General features: G+C 34.0%; 1 protein-coding gene across 5 annotated transcripts in view; it reads left to right on the forward strand.

Annotated features, from left to right (window-relative positions):
• Positions 1 to 25000, forward strand: part of LOC145260475 (major egg antigen-like) — a 165899-nt gene that overhangs the window by 123700 nt on the left and 17199 nt on the right. For 3 of the 5 annotated variants that reach the window (XM_080118572.1, XM_080118574.1, XM_080118576.1), the window contains one exon: positions 5391 to 9385. In XM_080118572.1, coding sequence (XP_079974698.1) covers positions 5391 to 6395 — 1005 coding nt within the window. In that variant the 3' untranslated portion in view covers positions 6396 to 9385. Of the gene's footprint in view, positions 1 to 5390; positions 9386 to 25000 lie in introns of those variants that run through there. The other 2 variants (XM_080118573.1, XM_080118577.1) reach the window with 1 other exon arrangement.

The raw sequence follows: 25000 nt of genomic DNA on the forward strand, positions 1-25000 counted from the left end.
CCAAGCTCAACGTTGCTTAACTTCGGTGATATGGCGAGAACTGGTGTGTCAACGTGATTGGGGCATATAAAGATATTTATATTATAAGTTGTGATTTGAATTCCAAAAATTAATGCAAATGAACTAGCTCTAACTACGTATTGAGCACTTTTGAAGTAAATACTTAAAGTTTACGCATAAATCTATACTTTCGTATATTAATTTTATGTGAGTAAATTAAGTAGTTATATATATATATATATATATATATATATATATATATATATATATATATATATATATATATGATGCATTTAGGTTCTCTCTAGAAGGCATCCAAGTTCTCTTTAGAAGGCAACACCACTTGAACAAAGTGTACCATTCCATTGTATACGCCACTTTGTGTTAGTCTAAAATTCTAAAATCTTATTTGGGCAGCGAATACTCTGTGATTTTGAATATTTAGTCAGGGTTTACTTGTAGGGAAAAGCATCCTCGTGCCAAGTTGTCCTGACAAATCCTTGTACAGAAAGATCTTAGATACTCGAGGATAGTGTCTAGAATTCAAGTTCTCTCTAGTAGTCATTCAAGTTCTTTTCAGTAGTCATTCGAGTTCTCTTCAGTTAAGTGAGTTAAGAATTGAATTTAGCTTACACAAGTCCACATGAGTGAAATAATCGCTGTGATAGAGTTTATCACAACTGTTTTACATAAAGAAAAATCTGGCCTTAAATAATTTGCCTTGCCACCGGTTCCAAACTATTGATTTCTACTTTTGAGCGCCAAAAGTGACTTCCACCGCACGGATTGCTTTTGAAATGCGGCGGGCAGAGTTAAAAGCAAGGTCACGTGACGTCTGTTTTTTTTTCTCATTTTTGTGATATTTCTTTAGGAACAAGTTTTATACGAAAATATAAGTTCTTTTTTTTTTATATATAATATTTGAGCGTGGCCTGCGTGTTCTACACACTATTGATCAGGACACTACTATTGATAGGATTTGAATACATATAAATCCTATAAATTAGTTATAATCCTGGCACATAAAAAGCTTTTAAAGCCAACTGATATTTCGGTCGTTAAATCGACCTTAATCTGCATTAAAAAAAATGTTTTTCTACCATAAATTAAGCTTGTTTCTAGAACCGAAAAATCGGTTGGCTTTAGAGATGCGTTTGTGTTATTATTTGAACTAGTCCGAGAACATTCTTATTCATAAATTCCAAACGGCACTATGTTAAAATAATTTATCACCTACTTCCTGCATTCTGAAAAAAACTTTGCATTGTCCCACATTTTGTGGACTTACAAAAACAAATGATGAAGACAGATTATTATTTATTCAAATATTTCATAGAGGAGATGTGTTAGGGTTAGGGTTAGGGTTAGATTTGAATGACTGATTTGCGTAAATTATTTATTTTTCGTGACAGAACTGATCGGCTTAACGAATGCTAATTTATGCTAAGTTAATCAATGAGTGTCCTCTTCAGTCACGTGTCATATGTACACAAACGAATATACATAAACTATTTACACGAACGAATAATCGATAAAGCAATATACAATCTCTTGTATTCTAATCTTTTTATGACATTCAGCTTTGCAGGCGTGAGAAACATTCCGGGTTCCCGATTTCTTTCTTACTATCTCTCCATGCCCGATGCTGCCCGAAATTTTTTTTATTTTCATTTTCGTTTCGTTCACTTACCCCGTCCTTTTATTTATTTATTTATTTATTTATTTATTCATTTTATGGAAATCGCCCCCAGACAAGGTATGAAGCTACTTGCTGTAAGGAACAAACAAGAACGAAGGATGAGTATCACAAAGACAGGAGATGCTTATTGGCTTTAGTCTTGAAAAAGACCAAGACTATATGTAGGAGGGAAACAGAAAGAAGAGAGTTCCACAAGCCTATAATTCGCGGAAGGAAGCTACTGGAGTCGGAAACTGTATTATAATGCGGTATCAGAAAAGTAAATTAATGATGACCACTAGATCAACGAGGTAATCGAGCTGAAACAAAGGAAGCATAGAATAGATCAGAAAATCCTGGAGAAAACAATGCAATAATAGTATTCATAGAAAAGACTGAGACCAGCAACGCCACTAAGATGCATAGAAAAAGAAAATGGAATCAATCAACTTACGGATACGTTTCTGTAATTTATCAAGAACCTTCAAATGAGACAGATTCACCAGACCAAATACGACAATAATACTCCATACATGGCCTGATAGTAGATGTATAGAAACAGAGAATAGCGTCAGATGTTAGAAAGTGCTAACATCGATAGACAGATAATACATCAATGAATATATTTCAATAATTAATGCCGATTTTGGACGATGTACAAAATGTTTCGACATTCCATCAATAGAATTTAATTTTTCACTCTTAAATTTATTTTTTTTTTTAAATCTAAGCCAATAAATGTTTGATAGTTTTTTGTTTTGTTTTATTTTTTAAAATTTTTACCAAATTATTGTTTTTATGAGACGTTGATAGAAATTAAAATAATTCTATCAATCAATCATTTTTATTTTCATTAAATTTACCCTCTTGGCGCAAAATTGCGTCGGGTCTACCACTTTTAATAGCAGGCAATACTACATGCAAAACTGATTTGTTTCCAATATAAGACGCAACAGTACAAATATAGGCAATTCGGCTGTTGCGTGAGAAAGCGACAATTTTCAATGAGTGAATGTTCAACCTCATTATAAATTCAAGATGGTCGCCATCATAATATGTAAACTGGTCAAATTTTCCAATTTATTTTGATAATTCTACTGATATGCTACGGATGGAAAGTTAAGCTTACAGAGTCATTTGAACAATACGATTAAAACAGCGTTTTTCGACAAAAAAAAATTATCGCCCAGAGTGTTAATTGAGTATAAATATTTTGATAACTTTTTCATTTTAAACAGTTCCATAGAAAACTTAAAGCACACACACCCGCAAGTTTTATCCAGTAAGATTAACTGTATTATATATAAACTAGCAGACATATGCGTGCGCCAAACGCATATCTTTGCAAGATTAAACCCTTCAAAATATTCAGAAAGTAAAAATGTTAGAATACAAGACAATGACATTGACAACTGTGACGTCATTTTGGTTATAGATATACAGACATAAGATCTCTATTTTCTTTATGACTTATTCATTTTATAATATTTTTATGTACGAATGTATGTATTTATAGAATACTAGAGGGGGTAATCGGTGTTGCCCGGTTGTGTGTAAGGTGGGAGGGGACGGGGTAAAGTAAAGACTAAGCGAAGTAATAACCCTGTTTAAATATAAAAATAAAAACGATTTTAAACTTCTTTAAAAAAATCGGCAAAACCAAAACAAACAAAAAACAAACAAAAAAGAAACAGCGAACAAACGTAAAACTTCTTTTTAAAAAATCGGAAAAACAAAAAAGCATAAAACAGGGAACAAATGACGGAAAAACAAAAACAAAAAAACACAGCGAAAGACGAAAAAAAATGACATAAATAACCCTTCGATTCGCTTAACTCCATAGTGCGTTTCGCCCAGTCCACTCCAGTTTTTTTAATCAATTACAAAACGAAATTAAAATTCTAATCCAGTTTTTTAAGCAACTATAAAGTAACAAAAACAAACCGGTGTTACTCCGTAACTGTCTCGTGTTGACGATCCCGCAACGGTGTTCAGTGGTGGCGGGGGAATTTTCGCAGTGAACTCTCAGCAGATAGAATATAGGAATCTACGATTATCGAGGAAGTGGATAGGTAATAGGCCTATAACACACCTCAGATATTGTGCTGCAGTTTGCGCGTATTGCATTTGCATTAAATGTCTTGATTTTTAATCCTATTAATGTTAAAATCAGAGGGGGAAATGAGTTCATTTTATATATATAGGGATTATTTGTAAATGTTCTGCAACTTATTAATATTGAAGCGAGATATAAAAAAACGCCTTTACTAACTTACAACGGTTGGCTTTTGTCAACAAGCTAACAAGTGAAGTGGGTTTTTTGTTTTGTTTTGTTTTATTTTATTTTTAATTATTTCGTCTCCTTTCCCAAATAGTAAGCTGTGTTTTGTTTCCTAACAGCAAGGAGATTTTATAGAATTTGGCACTTGTGCACTAGTGCGAAGATACAACGTTTGTTTTTTTTTTGGGGGGGGTCACTTGGGATATTTGGAGAGTACATAGCAGGGGCAGACAAGCGTACATCAGAGGTAGAAAACTCTGTTTTATGATCATAGGTTTCTTATATATTTATTTTAATTCTATAGATATTACGCGTTGGAAAATTGCAGAATTTTCTCTTTGTTACAAAAACAATTTTTAATCTCTAATTTGTGTTTAAAAAAAAAAACTGTATTTTGTGTTATAATTTTCTTAAATCTATTTTTAAAAACAAAAACACACATTTATTGGTGTGATAGTTCTCGATTTGGTCCTGAAATGTAAATACCCATGCTATGCACTCTCCAGATATTTCAACTGAAAACCAAAAAAAGTTGTACTTTTACACTAGTGGACAACTGCTTAGAATTGTTCAGAGAAACCACTTAAAAAACCTTTACGAATTCGACGACCAGGGAAACCGTAAGTTCAAAGTTCGCTTCGATGTCAGCGACTTTAGTCCCGAGAAAATCCAAGTCAAGGTCCAAGACAACAAAGTGGTCATCTTCGGCAAGACAAAATGGGTGGAATTTTAGTAGCAGTTTTTTCATACTTTGTTAACATTCATTCGCTCGAATTCTTTCTTCATTTCCAGTCTATTATGAATTTTATTTTCCGAGAGATTGAGCTACGAGGGTCGTTCCTAAAGTAAAGCCTCTTATTTTTTTTTTTAATCCAAAAATTGAAGAGTTATGAAGACGGGAAGGGGAGCTGAACCATTAAAACGAGCAAACTTTTGTACTCCAGAATTTATTTTTCTACATAGTCACAACCATTCCCAATGCACTTTTATCAGTGATGAACGATGGCTGAGCATGGACGTATGTAGCGCGCTTTTTCATAAGAGGGTCGCTCCAATACTGAAGCTTATTTTTTAACTCAAAAGTTGAAGAGCTACAAAGACGGAAGTGATATCTTTTGTGCTACAGAATTTATTTTTCTACATAGCCACCACCAGTCTGTATGCACTTTTGCCAGGAATTCACTGACGCCTCTCTGCTTCTGGCGTACGTCCATGACAGGAATTAGTTTCTTAGAGTCTCACACCAGGTCATGAATGCATAAGTTCAGTCATTATTAACAATTTAATTTGCAATCCCCTTTGATCCAGTCGAGCGGAATATAAAAACTAGGAGGCATTTCCTTTGGAACGCCCCTCGTATTTCCATTTACTTTGTAAACTGAATAAATCGTAATAATTGCCTCTTTTAATTTTTTCTTCTTCTTCTTTCAGGTTTATAAGGAATTTCCTTCGGTGAGACAAGAAACACAGAGCCAAAGCACGATGGCCCATTACCGCACCGAACTGCATATTCCGGTAAAGAAGGACAGTTTGACTTTCGAGGACCGTCAAATAAAGACTTGGGAAAACGTCCAGACTGAGTTAAACGATCGCCGATCGCAGTGGGATAAAGAGTTCGAAAAGATGCGTAACGATTTCTTTACTCTCGCCCCCACGGACACCAGCGACAAGTTTAGCAAGGTCGACGCCTTTCGAAGCCTTTACGAATTCGACGACCAGGGAAACCGTAAGTTCAAAGTTCGCTTCGATGTCAGCGACTTTAGTCCCGAGGAAATCCAAGTCAAGGTCCAAGACAACAAAGTTGTCATCTTCGGCAAGACAGAAGAGAAAAAGGGAAATTCGACCTTCAGCCGCGAATACAGCCGGCAAATTGATATCCCCAGAGATGTCGACCAGGATAAAATAACGTGCGTCATGAGCAAAGACAACATCCTCACGGTGGAAGGGCCGATGCTTCAGCCGGTGCAGAATAAAGAGACGACCTTCTTGCCAATCAAATGCGAAACCGTCCCTAACCTGACCCACAAGAGCACAGTACAGAACTCCATTATCACCGAACCAGACGGTGCAAGAAAGCTTCATCTTCAGGTCGACATCGGAGAATATAAACCGGAAGACATTGTCGTGAAAACCATGGACCGGAAGTTAATCGTGACGGCGCGACACGAGGAGAAGATGGAAGGGCGCACGATACACAAGGAGTTCAATAAGGAGTTTGAGTTACCGGAGACGGTCGACCCGATGAGCGTGAACGCCTTCCTAAGCGAAGATGGGAAACTGACTATTGAGGCCCCGCTAAAAGCCGCGCGGCGTCCCTCATACACAGTTACCCAGAGTTCGGACGTCCGTAAAATGGTAGTCACCAAGGAGTCACAGTTTACAATTACGGATAGCACCAACCGACCAATGGTAACTATAAATGTTCACCCGCGCTGAGGATCTCTATCTTGAAAGGAAAACATATTGGGCCCGAGGCGTACGGATTTTTAAAAATTAATAAATCATTAAATATATAAAAACAAGTCCACACAACATACAAAGAAGAAACAATGAAAATACATTAAGTGTGTGTGTGTGTATATATATACAGATACATATATATACATATATATATATATACATATATATACATACATACATATATATATATGTATATATATATATATATATATATATATATATATATATATATATATATATATATATATATATATATATATTGCTTGTGAGTATATAGTTAGGCATTATTTATTCTTTCGGGAAAATATTGTTGAATAAGATTGACACGACGTGTTTATTGAGCTTGTTATTCATTCTTTCCCAAATTTTAATCTTACGCAGGTCATCGGTTAATTACCTAAACAGTTTTCCTTATAGTTCTTTTATATCTCCAGTTTTTCGACTGACGGAAGTCATCTTTTCGAAAATTCGAATGCGAAACTCGATCAATTCAATTTCGTTTAAATTGAGACATTAAACAATAAAAGAATGAACATATCAAATCGAGACTTTGACTAAAAGTTTATTTTAATTGAGAGCACACAGAAAATCATGCCGGTTATCATATTATGTAAAATATTTTGTGATGTAGTTGAGTTTTTGCAGTGATAGTTTCGTAATTTTTAAAATGGCGTTTATCGCGTTTTGTATTCTAAAGCTTCAATTTTAATAAAAAAAAAATAACTGTAACTCACATTTTATTGATTTCAAAAGCAGAAAGACTGACTATTACATCTATTAAGTAGATGCGGCCCAAAATTTATGCGTTTCATTTCCCCCACTAAAAAAAGAATGTCAGAAAACAACTCACTAAAAACAGTTAGAAAATCACCCACCAAAAAAAAAGTTTAATATCATTCACTAAAAAAAATCAGAAAATCACCGGCTAAAAAAGTCAGAAAACAACTTAGTAAAAACAGTCAGAAAATCGCCCACTAAAAAAGTCAGAAAATCTCCTACTAAAACAGGTAGAAATCACTCACTAAAAAAAGTCAGAAAACAACCCACTAAAAACAGTCGGAAAATCGCCCACTAAAAAAGTCCAAAAATCACTAACTAAAAAGTCCGAAAATCACTCACTAAAAAGTCCGAGCATCACTAACTAAAAAGTCCGAAAATCAACCACTTAAAACTCAGAAAATCAACCACTTAAAAGTTAGAAAATCAACCACTAAAAAAGCCAGAAAATCAACCACTAAAAAGTCAGAAAATCCTACAATTTTTTTATTAAAGTTTTAATTTGAATTTTTATTGCCCGTAGCTCAGATGGCAATGACGCTGGAGGGATAAATTAGCAACTAAATCTGGAGCGTTAAACGTTTTAGCTTCAATTCTTAGTTTTATTATTTTATAACTCTTGAAATAACAATGGAAATGATTGAAAAGAAATAATCTGTAAATACATATTCTACTTTCCTAAGAAGCAATAATGTTATCGAACGATTTCAATTAATCGGACGCCGTTTTCATAATAACATAAATTGACACACATCGACATATTCTGAATGTGATATCTCATGATAATGTGTACATGTGTTATGCTTCCACTGCAAGATAACTCTGTAACTTGTCGTAAGAACGGGAAAGAAACAGAAATGTCAACGCGAGAAAATATCTTTTGGAAATTCCGCCTGACTTGCAAAAGTTGGTTAGAATTTGGAAAAGAATGGTCAACAACAGACAAAACAAAGAATGACATTATTTTATTCAATGCAATATGATTAAAAAGCTAAATTCTATCTGACTATGTATATCTATATCTATCTATCTATCTATCTATCTCTCTCTCTCTCTCTCTCTATATATATATATATATAGAGAGAGAGAGAGAGAATTATAATGTGTGTGTACACATATGTATACATATATGTACACACATTTGTATAAATCTATGCATATATACACACACACATATGCATACATATACATAAACACACATATATGTATACATACATACAAACATACATACATACATATAGTCGTACAGTTATTTTGTGTTTGGATTTTATTTACAAACTCCAATTAAAAAGAAAGAAACGCCTAGTTAATTTATGATTCAAAATGTTCAAATCCATCCACAGGCAGTGCCTAATTCATTTAAAAAGGCGTCCCATTCGAAAAGGGTTTGTCTTCTTTCGTCCACAAAAGGCTTTAAATAGTTCGCCAGCGGATCACAACGTTAAGCTTTGATTTGGTCAGTTTCAGCATCCAATCCTCCGCACACAAAAATTAGTCCGTTTAATTCAACAGGTCTGACCTATGATAATGACAATGTTTAAGCGTAACGTCTTTAACATTGTTTCTAATTGTATTTGCAGCAACTGCATTTGGAATTATTTATTGTTTAGAAATTGAAATTTACAAATAAAATTAAAATACTAGTGAAATAATTGTAAATATATATTTGATAATAATATAAAATTTGATAATTTTTTATTTGATAATTTGATAATAATTAATATAAAACCATTTAAACTAAAATAAATGTATAAACAATGGGGTTTTCCTAATAATTGATAACCATTTTTATAAATGTACATTTCTCCCTAAAATGAACAACAAAAACAACCCTTATTTATTTCATGTTTTCTGTCCTACAAATCAAAATCGATTTTTTTTGCAATAACTGATAAACATTCAGATAAATTTATATTTCTTCCTAAACTGAAAAAAAAAAACAAAAAAAAACATCAAACTAACGTGTATTATTTCGCTTTATCTATAAGCAGTAACACAATCTCAAAAAGACGTTTTAAGTCTTCACATCGGTACTAATACACTATACAACTCAAGACGGTTCGGTTAATTCCCTTAAAACGCCTTAAAGAAATTTATGGAAATTAACGAACACAAAAAAAGCAGATGATACTAAAAAGACTTCGAAAAGCAAAATAAATAAATAAATAAATGTGTTGTACTTTTTTTTTTTAATTTTTTTTTTATTTTATTTTTCTCACTAAAGCGTCGCCACTTATCAAAGCCCAAAAGCCACTCGAGGATAACGTTGAATGAGTTTGTCAGATGTAAAGTGAGACAGATCCGTGATGATTGGTAGCGATGGTTAAATTTGTCAGAATTAGATTATTTAAAATGATGGCTCAACAAGAATTTGTTTAGGCTGGACTTGAAAACGACCTTTTTGTTGTCAGTTGGGAAGCAGCCCTGCTGTATTGTGTACGGATGGTTATAGGAAAGAAACTTTGCTCCGTTTATCTCTACGTATAGAAAGGGAGAAAGGAAAACTTTTTGATAATGATAGTTGTAGCTAGACGAGTTATTGCTTTAAATGTTTTACAGGAGATGGGAACCATAGATTGGGGCTCAGTCGAATACCTACCTGTAAATAAATTTATTCTACATATTTTTTAGGTATGCTTAATATATGTGTCCCTTGTTTATGTGTATCTTGTTGCATTAATCTATCTACATACATATAAGTTGAGTTTTTTTCCCCTCACTCTGACATTGATATTCAAATCCCACTGCTTCTTTTTAAAAATTATTAAAGGAACTTTTTGATATACCCAGTCATGGCTATGTGAGCGACTACATAGATGTTAACTATTTTGTATATTCGTTAGAAAAACCGACGTTAATTAATTACTAATTAATTTTTATGGTCTCTTATTAGATGATTGGTTCTGTTTCACTATTTCGTTGAATTCTGTTTATGCATAGTTTCTACATTCTGCATAATTGTATAGAATTTAAGATGAAAACGTTCTAGAACATGGAGATATTTGTATATCTATCTATATATCTATCTATCTCTATCTCTATCTCTCTCTCTATATATATATATATAATAAGTAATCTTGTTGGTGGGTGTGCGAAAAGTCTCTACCAAACTCTTCTCTGAATATTTGGTCTACTTAGTTGAAATCTCTCTATATATAGGATATTTGAAATTGTCCACACTTCTGCTTTGATTTTTAACCGGCAAAAATCGATGCTAATTGGTCAGAATTAGGAACAAAACAGTCGACCTTGGCAAGATAAGTTGAATGAAACATTACGCCTGCTGTTACTTTTGCGCATGCTCGAAATTGAAAATTCATAGCTTAAAGTCGCTTAATTTTCAACTCTTGTGTCCATCTGTGCGTAGCTCAGACGGCAATGACGCTGAGGGGATAAATAGCAACTAAACCGGGAGCGTTAAACGTTTTAGTTTCAATTCTAGCATATGGTACCTAAGTCTTTTATTTTATAACTCTTGGAATCATTATTGATTATTATCCAATATATAGTAGAGAATTGACTATATTAAGGAGATATAAGCATCAATTAAAATATAATATTATGCATGTTTTACGACCGGGCAACGTAGAGCGGCCTGCTAGTAATTTTGATAAAAGCATAGCATAATAAATTTACCGGCTTCCTACTGCAACGCAGTTATAAATTCAGTGGAGGGAAAAATCAGCTCCCTTGAGAGGACACTCTGAGATGGTTTGTTCCTTGTTAATTAAGATATGGCTTTGGCCATCAGGTCCACCTTCTCAAGTTTCGCCATGGATTTATTGCTAATCGCCTCCTATCGGGGAATGCCGACGGGGCTGACCAGACATTTTTTACATGCCAGAGTGCTCTTTCTCTAGGATGCTAGCTCTTCAAATCACATTTTCCGACCCTTGTGTCACGTCATCTCATCGTAGGAAGGAGATCAATATGGAAACAGTTTAAGACATGATCGATTTTCTTCTACAGGCTGTGGAGAAAATGTTTGATGATGTAAAACAGTGTATCTTTTGATAACGTTTTCCTTGTTTCATTTTTTGTATCGTCTGCTTTCTTTTTCATTTTTGTAACCGTCAGTTTTCGTTAATATTCGTTAACTTTCGTGAATATCCGTTGATTTCGGTAAATATCGCGTTGTACATAAATAATCGATATGTTATTGGTCCTACACTGAATGCTAGTACAAAAAAGCGATAATTATAATAATAACATATGTAGTTTTTAAAAAAGCGCATATTCATTTTAAAGAAAATAATCATAAAAACAAAGTAAAAAAAAAAAAGTAATATTGATTTGTTTTAAGCGTAAGGTTTGTGTTAGAACTAATCTGATTTTAAAATAAACTAAATACAAACTGATTAAATTTTCTAGAGATTTTTAGCAGACGATAACTATTCTTGCTAGATTATTGCCTGCGTTGTAAAAATGATAGTTGGAAGTTCGTGTTGTTTAATTGTTGTATTTTTATTTGTATTTTTGTTTGTTTAATTGTTTGTTTTTGTTTGTATTTTTGTTTGTATTTTTGTTTGTACATGTTCGTTGATTTTACTTTAGTTATTATTGTATTTATTTTAATTTATTTTTTAATTTTTATCCTTGTTTTTTTTTTTTCACTACCAACCCTTTTCTTATTGTACGCGGCCATTTTTAGGAAGAATAAATTTATCCGCCATTTTAAAATGTCGGCTACTGCTTTTAGTATAGGAAATTGGTGAGAACTGATCACCCGAATTCAAGAAAAAAAAAAAAACGTCAAAGATGAAGAAAAACAAGAAAATAGTTTGTTTGTTTTTTGTTTTTCTTTTAATTATTTTTAAGGATGCTGCGTCATCCTTTGATAGAACGATTAATTGTAGATTTTATATCCTTTGAAATGTTTTCGGTATGCTATGAATTAAATATAACAATTTAAAATAGACGTGTGTTACATATAGACGTGTGTTACATATAACAATTTAAAATAGACGTGTGTTACATATATATAGGATTGATAATTTGGACTATTTGGACTACTGTCCTCGTCTTGAGTGTTATTCTCATAAAGTTTTGGCCAATAATAATCTCCGACCTTCTTGAAGTGTAGTTTGTTAAACTCGGGAATCTTTCTGTCGAACTCTAGAATCAGCACGGAATTTTAAACGGAACCCTTTATTTATTCGACAGCGTAGCACTTTCACGTTCCTTTAGTTATTATCAGGTATAAGTCTTCAGGAATTCGCAATTGTATTCTTAGTATCACTCGCACTGAAGATTTAACCATTAACCTTCAGAAGAGTGTCATTTAGAACTGAGTTTAACCCAGTGTTTTATCGATTACGCCCCGGATCTTTGCGAATTATTCAAACTTTCTAAATGTACTGCTTGTCGAAATGGATTAGTCATGCAAAGTAAAAAGGTTAAATGTATGCGATACATGTAAACAATTTCAATCACTGTGCTTTAGAAAATGCTACCAGAATGTCCTCTTATTCTAACAAAAATATGCAATAGTTACTTGAAGGAGAATGGCGTTCTATTTATTTGGAAAATCTCATTCGTCTGAAGATACTGATAACCACCCTGCTGCATCTCAGTACAAACCGATCAGTCCCCTATGCGTCATAAGTAAGCTGCTTCAATCTAATAAATCAAGCAAAGAAAATTTACTTAGTCACAAGCAATACGAATTTCGTCCTGCAAAATCAACTGTTGATGCGCTAACCGTCATATCATATAGAATCAGCGAATCACGTGACGTGGCGTTTGTTTTTATTGCAATAGCCCTTGACATATCAAAGGTCTTCCATAGGGTCTGGTACAAAAGGATTATTTCACAAATTTGGCAACTATGGAATATCTGGCAATGCTTTCGCAACTAACAAATCTTTTCTCTGCGATATCTTCATAAAGTAGTTCTTGATGGACAGAAAATCGAAAGCATACAGAATCAATGCCTCAAAGTTCTATTCTAGGCACAAATTCCTCCTCATCTTCAACAAAGATTTTCTAAATTATATCCTGACTTTTTGTTATCATCTACACAGACGATACAACAGCCTATGACTGCATGTCGAAGAGCACTAGTGATCAAGATATAGCTGATTCTCTATCTCTTCGGACCTTGAGCATGTAGTGTACTAGAAAAAATGTGCCTTGTCACATTTATCACCTGTAAAATCACAACTGCAGTCTTGTTTTGGTGACACCTTGTAGATCTTGCTCAAAGGTTAGTGATAGGAGATGATGGTGGCTAAACGGATCACAACACGAACTGTCGACCTGAGGATTCCAAGTTCGAATACAGTCAGTTCCATAGTAACACTTTCACTTCGGGATTGTGGCAATTTTTCACGTGATCCATCTGAAAGAATGAAGCTAGTCAAAAATGCTTTTTAGTCGATATATTGTATTTCTGCTAAGCTTAAAATGAACCATGAAACATTGATATATCTTTGTTATCGGTGACGGTGAAAGATGTTAGCTTGTTCGTGAGAATATACATGCACAGAAACATGACCTTTAATTTTTCGCGGGCTCAAAATACTAACTAACCTCTGTATAAATTTGGGTTGTTATAATTTGTGACCTCTCATACGTCCGAATTCGGACGGCATTGTCACCGTAGTCACGTCCCTTTGGTATGGTGTTTTATTCAGTGATGTTTATTTTTTCGATAAATCGAAAATCCAACTTAATTGTTTTTCTACTCTCGGTGCGACTCGATTGCATCTGCATGTACCTCTTGTCAAATGACCTTTCATACATCCAACATTTATTTTATTTTTTGACAATTGGTCATGTTTAAGTTGTTTCTTCTCACGGATGTGCTCCTTGATGTTAAGCGCATTATTTTTATCCAAATGATATTTTTGGTACATCCGGCAATTAGTTTATCTATTAGTAATTAACTATGTTATATTTCTTGTGTATTGTTGCCAGGTGCACCTCTTCGTGTTAAAACGATTTTTCGATGCACACGGACTGAAAGAAACGGGCGTATCTGTTTCTTTCTCTCCTTTTTGCTGAAGTCGCTAACTTTATCTTAATAACAGCGGCTGTAGACGCTAATAAATAAATATGTTACACAATTATTTGTTTAAGAATTGTCTCAGAAGCTGCATTTTTATTTTCCAGTATATATATGCATAATACCCTCAGCGCATCACCTATAGAAGCAGAAGCAGTTATCATAAAGCCGACCGTCATCGCTCTCTTGTTCGGACCCGATTTTGAACAAAAGAGAGATGTTCACAGCTACTACTAGCCTGCTAATTCTCTTGTCTATGACACAATATCCTGATACGGAATCTTAATTCTAATCTTTTAACATCTCGTGTATTTTCCACTTTTATCCTTACTTTAGCCTTCCATTGAAGAATTTCGTTTTAACATTATTATTGCACGCCCACATATAACTCTGTTACAGGCGAAAACGAGGCTTATTACGTTCCGTTGTGATAATCACTAAACGCCAAACATTAGATTTGTAGAGAAGGACCTGAAATTGAGAGCTTAGTTTATTTCAAAATTCTTTAAACAGGAATTGTTTCATAGCGTTGTTTTATAGAATTGTTTCATAGCATTGTTTTATAGAATTGTTTCATAGCATTGTTTTACTAATAATTTAATTTCAATGAAAATAGTTGATGAGTTTAACTGAGTTTGACTGAGTTTGACATCAATCTCAATGAGTTTGACTGAGTTTGACCTCAATCTCAATGAGTTTAACTGAGTTTGACCTCAATCTCAATGAGTTTGACTGAGTTTGACCTCAATCTCAATGAGTTTGATTGAGTTTGACCTCAATCTCAATGAGTTTGACTGAGTTTGACCTCAATCTCAATGAGTTTGACTGAGTTTGACCTCAATCTCAATGAGTTTGACCTCAATCTCAATGAGTTTGACCTCAATCTCAATGAGTTTGACTGAGTTTGACCTCAATCTCAATGAGTTTAACTGAGTTTGACCTCAATCTCAATGAGTTTAACTGAATATGACCTCAATCTCAATGAGTTTAACTGAGTTTGACCTCAATCTCAATGAGTTTGACTGAGTTTGACCTCAATCTCAATGAGTTTGACTGAGTTTAACATCAATCTCCATGAGTTTAACTGAGTTTGACCTCAATCTCAATGAGTTTGACTGAGTTTGACCTCAATCTCAATGAGTTTGACTGAGTTTAACATCAATCTCCATGAGTTTAACTGAGTTTGACCTCAATCTCAATGAGTTTGACTGAGTTTGACCTCAATCTCAATGAGTTTGATTGAGTTTGACCTCAATCTCAATGAGTTTGACTGAGTTTGACCTCAATCTCAATGAGTTTGACTGAGTTTGACCTCAATCTCAATGAGTTTGACCTCAATCTCAATGAGTTTGACCTCAATCTCAATGAGTTTGACTGAGTTTGACCTCAATCTCAATGAGTTTAACTGAGTTTGACCTCAATCTCAATGAGTTTAACTGAATATGACCTCAATCTCAATGAGTTTAACTGAGTTTGACCTCAATCTCAATGAGTTTGACTGAGTTTGACCTCAATCTCAATGAGTTTGACTGAGTTTAACATCAATCTCCATGAGTTTAACTGAGTTTGACCTCAATCTCAATGAGTTTGACTGAGTTTGACCTCAATCTCAATGAGTTTGACTGAGTTTAACATCAATCTCCATGAGTTTAACTGAGTTTGACCTCAATCTCAATGAGTTTGACTGAGTTTGACCTCAATCTCAATGAGTTTGATTGAGTTTGACCTCAATCTCAATGAGTTTGACTGAGTTTGACCTCAATCTCAATGAGTTTGACTGAGTTTGACCTCAATCTCAATGAGTTTGACCTCAATCTCAATGAGTTTGACCTCAATCTCAATGAGTTTGACTGAGTTTGACCTCAATCTCAATGAGTTTAACTGAGTTTGACCTCAATCTCAATGAGTTTAACTGAATATGACCTCAATCTCAATGAGTTTAACTGAGTTTGACCTCAATCTCAATGAGTTTGACTGAGTTTGACCTCAATCTCAATGAGTTTGACTGAGTTTAACATCAATCTCCATGAGTTTAACTGAGTTTGACCTCAATCCCCCACACAACTTTTTACTATGATATTGTTTACCAAGACAATCCACAGACTATTCCTGAACTAAATGAGGTACAAATTAAGATAGCATAAGTATAGGAGTGAATAACTCCCAATCAGTAACAGCGCCTCTTCCTTCTCATCATATTTACTTTTCTTCTGTTACGCCGTGCATTAGATAAGTTCTTTTTAATATCCAGGTGTGTTTTTATAAGGTAGTTATTTATGTTAATGCATGTTCGTGCAAGATACAATTCCTGGCGATAATGTGTGATGAATTGACCATAACCTCTATCTGTGCCTCTGTATATTAGAGATCAATGTGAGCAAAATGCACTCACGCGGTATCACGAAGGTATGTTGTTTCTAAAGAAGTCGTTCACGAGATTTTTAACATGAGTTGCTTTACATTTTTGTGAAAGGTTTACAAAGTAGAAAATTATTCCTTGATCTCTTCTTATTTTGGAAAAACAACAGATGAGTTGACTAATTCAAGCGGTGTAGGTTCTTCCTTCGAACTGAACGCCAAATTTCGTCAGGTTCCTGACTAAATGATCAGCTTCCTGATCGAGGATATGTTGATCATGCTTGTCGATTCTGCATCTTATGGTATCATTTGAAAGTGGAATGAGCGACAACTTATCTGCAACCGCTTGGCCATTTTCAATGCAATACGCGTGGATCAATGTCTCACCAACTGTTTGCGCTAACTTTTCCTGATTTATAATTTTGTATGATATAGTAAGGATCACTTCTCGTCTGTGGAACACAGGACTGCTTCCCTGCAGACTACAATATGTTCGTCTTCAAATCCAATATCAACTTCGGCAGCCTCGTACTTTTCGCTTTCCTTATTTTATTCTTTAGTCCTCACATTCTATGTATGATGTTTGTAACAGAGGGAAAAGAGTTGCTGTTTTCTGGGTTTAAATCCGTCTATCAGTTATCGTTGATTTTTTTTTTTACCTAGAAATAGTATTTTTAGCTATTTTATCAAGTGGCTTCATGCTTTGTCTGGGGCGATTTCCATTTTAAAATATCATAATATCATAAATCGTTCATTTTAAAAGTTCATTTGGTTCATCCTATTTATCGTTTTCGAATCTCACACAATATTCTTTATCATTTATCTGACAATTTATCCTCATCTAATATTTTCTAATCTAGTTAAGTGATGACCCATGATTTTTGTTCTTTACACGACGAGCGCTAAAAAAAGTACGCCTTGACAGTTTTTATATGCATAATTCTGTATAAGACCATATGCTGCCTCTTGACAACCTCCGATCCTAATGCTTATGTTACTTGGTTTTCTTCTCCTTCTGTCTCACCGTCTTTGCGATCACCGAGAGTGCGAGTACTGGTTTACAACCATAGGAAAACAAAACAACGCAAACTCACAAGAGAAAACACCGTCATGTGTGCTTGTGCATGATAAACGGCCCCCAAAAGTTGTCTGTAGGATAGATGTGTATTGAGGCATCTTTGTATTCTTACTCGAAGTCGTCAGCTCATATCATTATCCGATGATTCTCTGTCCGATCTACTCCGAGCTGCAAACTGCCGCAAAATCAACTGCCTTAAACTAAATCTGACCCTCTAAATATATTGACTCCTGACCGGAAATCCTAAGCGTCTCGTCTTTATCTAGGCAGAAAATGGCTCGCCCTCTCGGTATCTCCCACTTGATTACCTATCCTATTTCTAATCGTCTTTGTTTCCTTGGTGAATAATTTCCTCCTATTGTTTTGGATCCTGGCTGGCCGGGATGTGGGAGAGACAGTCCATAGTATCATGCTAATAAAAATAAAATCATAATTTGTTTCAGAGAACTTCTGCTGTCTTACTGTTGAACACGGGTTAATAACCAATGCTTAAAAGGTAAGCAAATTATTGGAACTCTTCTGACATGATGGACACTTTTAGTTCGTAATGTTGGGTAAACTGAATAAATATATAGTGTTTAAAAAATGCTATGAATTTTCTTTATGATTAAAGTGAAAAATGTAGAAGCATAAAAGCAGTTACAATGCATTTTCTTATCTAGATTTTTGAACGTAGAATCCCATTTTCAAACTTTTTTTTCTGCAGTCGTTTATGATATTATCCGTTGCAAACTCTGAGATGCTGTATGTCAGTTGATATTATTTATTAGGAAAGATCGATTTGGGAACCATACGCTTAAACATACGATAAAACATACTTGATTCTTCATGCGACTTCTTTAATTCTTTGTTTGTACCGCCATTTGCCCAACTTAATTAAACATTACGATCTTCCAATTTTTTGATATTGCGGTATCACTTTTTTTTATGAAAATCGCTCCAGACAAGCATAAAACCACTTTATATAAGGATATGACAGGAACGAAATGTGATTATCGTAAAGACAGAAACGAAATGTGATTATTGAAAAGACCAAAGCTATAGGTAGGAGGAAAACTGTCATCAGGGAGAGAGTTCCACACGCCTGCACTTCTTGAAAATAAGCTACTGGGATAGGGAGCTGTATTAAAATTAAGTATGAAAACAGGGAATGGATGAAGAAATGTGTCGAAATATCGTATTTCTATTTTGGAGGGCAAAAGTTAGTTCGATTGGTTTGGTAGCTTGTTTTTGCGACTACCAGTTTTCATCCGACGTTTAGTTAGGCCTTTGAGGCACGGAGTAAAGTCATAACTAAAGGAGCAACGTTAGTTAACAGAATTAGCAAATATTGTGTAACAAATTAAAGATTCGTATTATTTACATTCATCGGACTACTGTTCTCATCTTGAGTGTGATTTTCACAACATTTTGGTCGATGTAACCTCCGACCTTCTTCAAGTGTATCTTGTCGAACTCTGGAATGTTTCTATCGAACTCGGGAACATGGACGGAATTTTGAACGGAACCCTTTATTTACTTCACAGGAGTAGCGTGCTCTTGTTCCGTCAGCCATTCCGACTGGATAGAGGTCCTAAGTAATTAGAACAAAACAAAAACAAAATACAATTGGCTGACGGAACAATAGCACGCTATGCCTGTGAAGTAAATAAAGGGTTCCGCTGGAAATTCCGTCCAAATTCCTGAGTTCGATAGAAGCATTCCCGAGTTCGACAAGATACACCTGAAGAAGGTCGGAGGTTATATCGACCGAAGCGTTGTGAAAATCACACTCAAGATGAGAATAGTAGGTCGATGAATCACAATAAATACGAATAACCAGTCCTCATCTCAAAAATTCAGAAACGTAGACATGAAAGATTAATTACTTAATCTTTTGAGGTTCACTTTTTAGAGGTTTCAATTTGTAAGGAAATATTTTTGGAAAGGACCGGTTATAGAGAAACATCATTTTTAATGACGATTGTTTTTAGATTTAGCTTTAAATGTATCGTAAAGACAGTTAGCATGAGAGAGGCGTTATATGATAAACACAGATAAAATAATGATTTCAAAAAGCATAAATTCACGAAAGAAATACTTTATGTATGTTTGAAATTTATTGGACGTTAATATATTTTTTTTAGATTCCTTGCAGATCAAGGGAGATTTATTAGCTGAAATATCGAAGAAGTCTGCATCGCTATTTTAATAGACGTGGATTGTCTACAGGTTTGAAAATTCGTAATCAAAATTCCCCACTCAATTATACAAATTATATTTGATTAAAAGTTAATAATAAAAGTCAATGTTTATTTGTTTTCATTGTAGAAGGAAAGTTCAGTGAGAAAGGTTTAGAATATTTAAATAAGGTTACACATTGTTTTTGATGAGCAGATGATTATGAGATAAAATTAATGCGTTGTGTGTCTATGTATTTGTTAATGTCCGCCTGCGCAGGCATATTAACGTGTGTATGCGTGAGTTGAGATAGCAGGAACCAACCTCCAGCCTGATAAAGCAACGAAGATCTTAGCCATGTCGTGGATTTTGGCTCAACTGAAGAAGAATCTGGCTTTTTATGCATTCAAGGTGCATTGAAACGGCCATGTCTCAGAGAAATGCATCTGATTGGCTTAAAATGTTTTTAATTTGTCTTTACTAATTCAAGCGAGTGTATGCGCAGAAACGAGTTTAAGCATTTTCATTTTGGATGCCGAAGAGTAAACTGTGCTCGCAGCAAATGTAGTTCAAAAGTGTTTTATAACAAAACAGTATCTACAGTTGTTTTGCTCGGATAAATATAAAACGTGTGTCAGTGACAATGAATACACAGAGCTACTTTGATTAACCGTACATGCAGCCTCAACTAGATCTCACAAACGAAAGGTATAAAAGACAATACGGTGTTGTAAGACCTATTTACTTTCTAATTCGCATAGAAATATTACAATTTCTAAGATACGAAAAAGAATGTTAAGAACAATTTGCGTATGCTTTACAGTTGACAAAGACAAAACCCGTACACCCAACATTATTCATGGCATATAAAAAGCATTGTAAGTACTTGTAATTCGTAGTGGCTCTCTATCTTCAGGTAGCGTATTTGTATCCGTATAATACCGACATATTTTAACTTCACGTTAAACTATAGGCGTTCAAGTAACTGACTCTCCCGATTTTTCTCTATCCATTTTTGAGGTCAGCATCGGGTCATAAATTTCCTGTGATATATGACTGGTATTATCGCGTTTTTGTTTCATCTCTACAGCGGCATGAGGGTCAGTCTTCAAACGACCCGGCATAAAGCGTACGCAATAAACCAGTTCGGAATTCGATCAATGGTGATACATAACGTACTACACATTTACACACGTAGACCCAACACGTTGTAATAGAGTACGTCACAGGGAGCATAGGACAAGTAATAACTTAACTCCTTTTTTGTAACAATGACATTTATTTCCTCATGCTCCCGCCACGCGTCATTTCTCGTTGCGGCTGTGACGTCATCCACGTCTCTAACGTGATCGTCTTCTCTAACGTATACTCTATTCTTTTTGAAGTCTTTTTTTTTTCCTTTTTCTTTGCCGCGACATCATCTTCCGCACAGCTTGTTACAAATGGTTTTAAGTATTCTACCATATACAGTTATCTTGTCGGATTTTCAAAGTCAGACCCGAATAGCAACTCTGGCTAAGGTGCGCCAGCTTTATAGTTTTCCGAATCTTTTAAACGTGGCGATAGTAGGAACGCATGTAACTATCGAAACATTGTACATCAGCTTATAACACTTTCAAACATCAGTTATATACGTCGTCTCAATTCAGAAATGCTCATTTAAAACAGCGTATCGAATAACAACGCATACATGTTTCGCTATCTCTGGTTAAATAATATTGCTCACTGAAACAAGCATGGAGAGGCTGAGGATAAAGGTGATGGACTGGCCAAGCATATCTCCAGTTTTGAACTCAATAGAATATCTTTGGGGCATCCTCAAACAGAAGGTGGAGGTGCGTAACGTTTCAAATATCCGCCAGCTACGAGACGTCGTAATTGAAGAGTGGAAGAGCATTCCAGTGGCTACATGTGGAGCTCTGGTAAACTCCATGCCCAGGAGAGTAAAGGCAGTTTTGGATAATGACGGTAGCGACACAAAATATTGAGAGTTGACATGTTGTATGCTAATATTGACAGTTTTTCATAAGACGTGCACTAACTTTTCCTGCCAGGGATTTAGCTTTTAATGGCTATATTTAGAGTTATTTTGAGGGGAAAATAAATTAACTCTGTTATATATGCTGCAGACAGACAACTTTTCATTGTGTCAAAAAAACATTTTTCCAGTGTTGTTCCATGAAGAGATATACTTAAATATTTGAAGAAATGTGAGGGGTGTACTTACTTTTGTGATACACTGTATATATATACTTGTAGAAGTACCCGTCGTTGCGTTTCAAAAACAGCCTACAGAAAATGGACTGTGATTGATGAAAGTATGATAGGTTATGAAAAGGAGGGGGTTGTAAAGAAATAGGTTTTGATACTCAAAAATTTTACCCTAAACAAAATATGATGAAAGTAAAGATAATTTTCGCGAAAATATATATTTTTATATCAACTTTGTTTCCATTTGTAGCCAAGAGTGACCAACAAAATGATGTTTCCTTACAAATAGAAAATGTTATATATATATAATAATATAAATATACAAGAAATAAATGTTACCATAGTCAATTAAAGTTACTTTTATGGTAGAAAAGTTCATTGGTTTGTATTTTTAAGTAGTTGGTAAAAAAAAAAAAATTTTAATTCACGAACCGGTTTTCAAAATGGCAGCGACTTTGAAATGGAGAGCCCCGTTTTCAATTTGAAGGAGGAACACGTGAGCATTCTGTGTTAACAATTTAAGAGAGTTCCGTCAACGTAAGGAATATTTATAACCATATTTTAATGTTTTCCGTTGTTTTGTGCTTGAGGAATATTCGATTATGGCATGCGTAGTTTATATAAAAATTCATTATCGCCTCAAATTTCGTTTTAATTTCGGTTCGCTGAAATTATTTCAAGTAAAGAGCATGATAAACTATTTCAAAACAAAAAAAAAACATGAACTGAACTTTTATTGACTATGGTAACATTTATTTCTTGTATATTTATTTTTTCGGGTAGTCGTTTGTTAGATTTTCTGCTAAACACTCTTACTAAATAATATCGACAAAATATCGAAAAACAAAGAAACAAAAACAGTTTTGAAAAATAATGAAGCTTTACTTACTTTAGTAAAATAATCCGAAACAGCAAAATGGGATATTAAAAAAGTAAACACGTAATTACTTTAGTTTTTTAAAGCAAAGAATCGATATAAATATGATTATTCATATTTATATCGATGGCACCCTTTTCAAGCAGAACAACTTCGTTTCTGTTTTACAGTATTGAACGGTGTAGTATTGCGCCGTCGGATTCGGGGTTGTACTATTGTAATGTAAAGAACACGCAGAAAGGGTTGTAATCAACTGAATCCCTTCTAGTACACTGAAAAAAAAGCTTAAACAGATATATAAATAAAAATAAAAAGGTTATGGAAATGTTTTTAAAAAGACACGTAATCACGTGAACAAGATTTTTTCCTTCTTTTGATACGATAACAAGTAACGTTCTTATTTTTTCTTATTTATCTATTTATCTATTTTCGAAAGAGTGCCACGTGCAAGTGGAGAAGGAAAAACAGAATTATGCAACATTTGTGTCGAGAATTGTCTAAAGTTCCGACATTTTTTTTTTTTTTGGCTTTCACTTTAATAAGAACGTTAATTTATGAGGTGAATTTATTCGACACAATATGATTCAACTCAAAAAAATAAATAAAAGCTAGCGTGAATTAATATTAAAGTTAAGGAGTTATTGTGGACCCTCACTCCTGTTAAAAAACCCTGTTAAACTTTGTGACATATTTACATTCTATGGAGGTCAGGCGCGAACCAACACCCAATAATTTTATTATACCATATTTCTTCAAACTGAAACATAATTATTAAAGTATACTTACGCAGATAGATATGAAAAGTCTTTGTTAAACTTTGTGCAATATTTCCATGGAGTACAGGCGCGAACGCAGACCCAACAATTTTTATGAACTACCGTTCTGCCAGATCAAACATACCCATTCCTGATCCTCGATACATCTTCTATCATTATATGTAATCAGTTTTTTTAAATGGTCAACCATATAGGAGCCTATTCGTGACCAGACACACACATACACACACACACACACAGACGTTCAGCTATATATATATATATATATATGAGTTAAATCACAGATTAGATAATCAAATAAAATATTGTCTTATTGAATATTACAGTAAGGTAATATTTTTAAGACGATCCTAGCCAAAAAAACTAAAGCTCAATATTTAAATATAGAGCTAAATATAAGTGTGAGGATTAAAGTAAAATTCTGTAGATTAAAATATACGTAAAAATATATTCAAATTAAGAATTTGTTGTTTGAAACAAGGAATATATGGAAAAGAACTCTATTTGTTTTTTTAATCCATGGGTTTTCAATAATGGCACATATCATCAGAGACGAATTGCAATTAGCAAATTTTTCAGTTATAGAATAAACATATTTTGCGCATCAGCACATATATTGAAAAAAAAATTCTTCCATATATTCCTTGTTTCAAACAATACTTAATTTGAATATATTTTTATGTATATTTTAATCTACAGAATTATGATTAATCCTCACACACACACACACACACACACACACACACACACATATATATATATATATATATATATATATATATATATATATATATATATATGTCTGAGAGTTACTCTGTACGAAGTGAAATAACCCTATATTTCTTGGCACCAATTGCTTCCATTAAACACTTCTAGTTTTTGCACGTAAGCACGTAATATTGCACCTCTAAACAAACAAAACAAGGAACAAAAACGATTTTAAAAAATAAATAAATATTATAATTAATTAGACAGCACCTAAGACTCATCGAAACTCATGTTCCGGAAACGCAGCTAGCAAATATGTGAGCTTGTCTGACTGCTAGATTGGCATCCAATATTTAGCTTCCGGTGGCAATATAAACAAATGGAGCTTCATTCGAAAGATGTGTATGCTTTCTTCCACCCCACCCAGGAGAGAAGCACGTTACGGTATTGTAGAATTAAATTCTCAATATTTTTTCAAAACAAGGAATACAAGAAAAAGTGAGAAAAATTTCGTATTCCATGGAGCTCCTGGGAGTAATAAACGTTAGCAAAAGGAATATATTGAGAAAAATCTACTTTCGCAGATTAGCGGAATTTTTGAAAACGATAGATATAAAAGTTTTTGAAGGA

The sequence above is a fragment of the Euprymna scolopes genome, chromosome 36 (genome assembly GCF_053919585.1).
Source record: "Euprymna scolopes isolate OS-2025 chromosome 36, ASM5391958v1, whole genome shotgun sequence".
NCBI lineage: Eukaryota > Metazoa > Mollusca > Cephalopoda > Sepiida > Sepiolidae > Euprymna > Euprymna scolopes.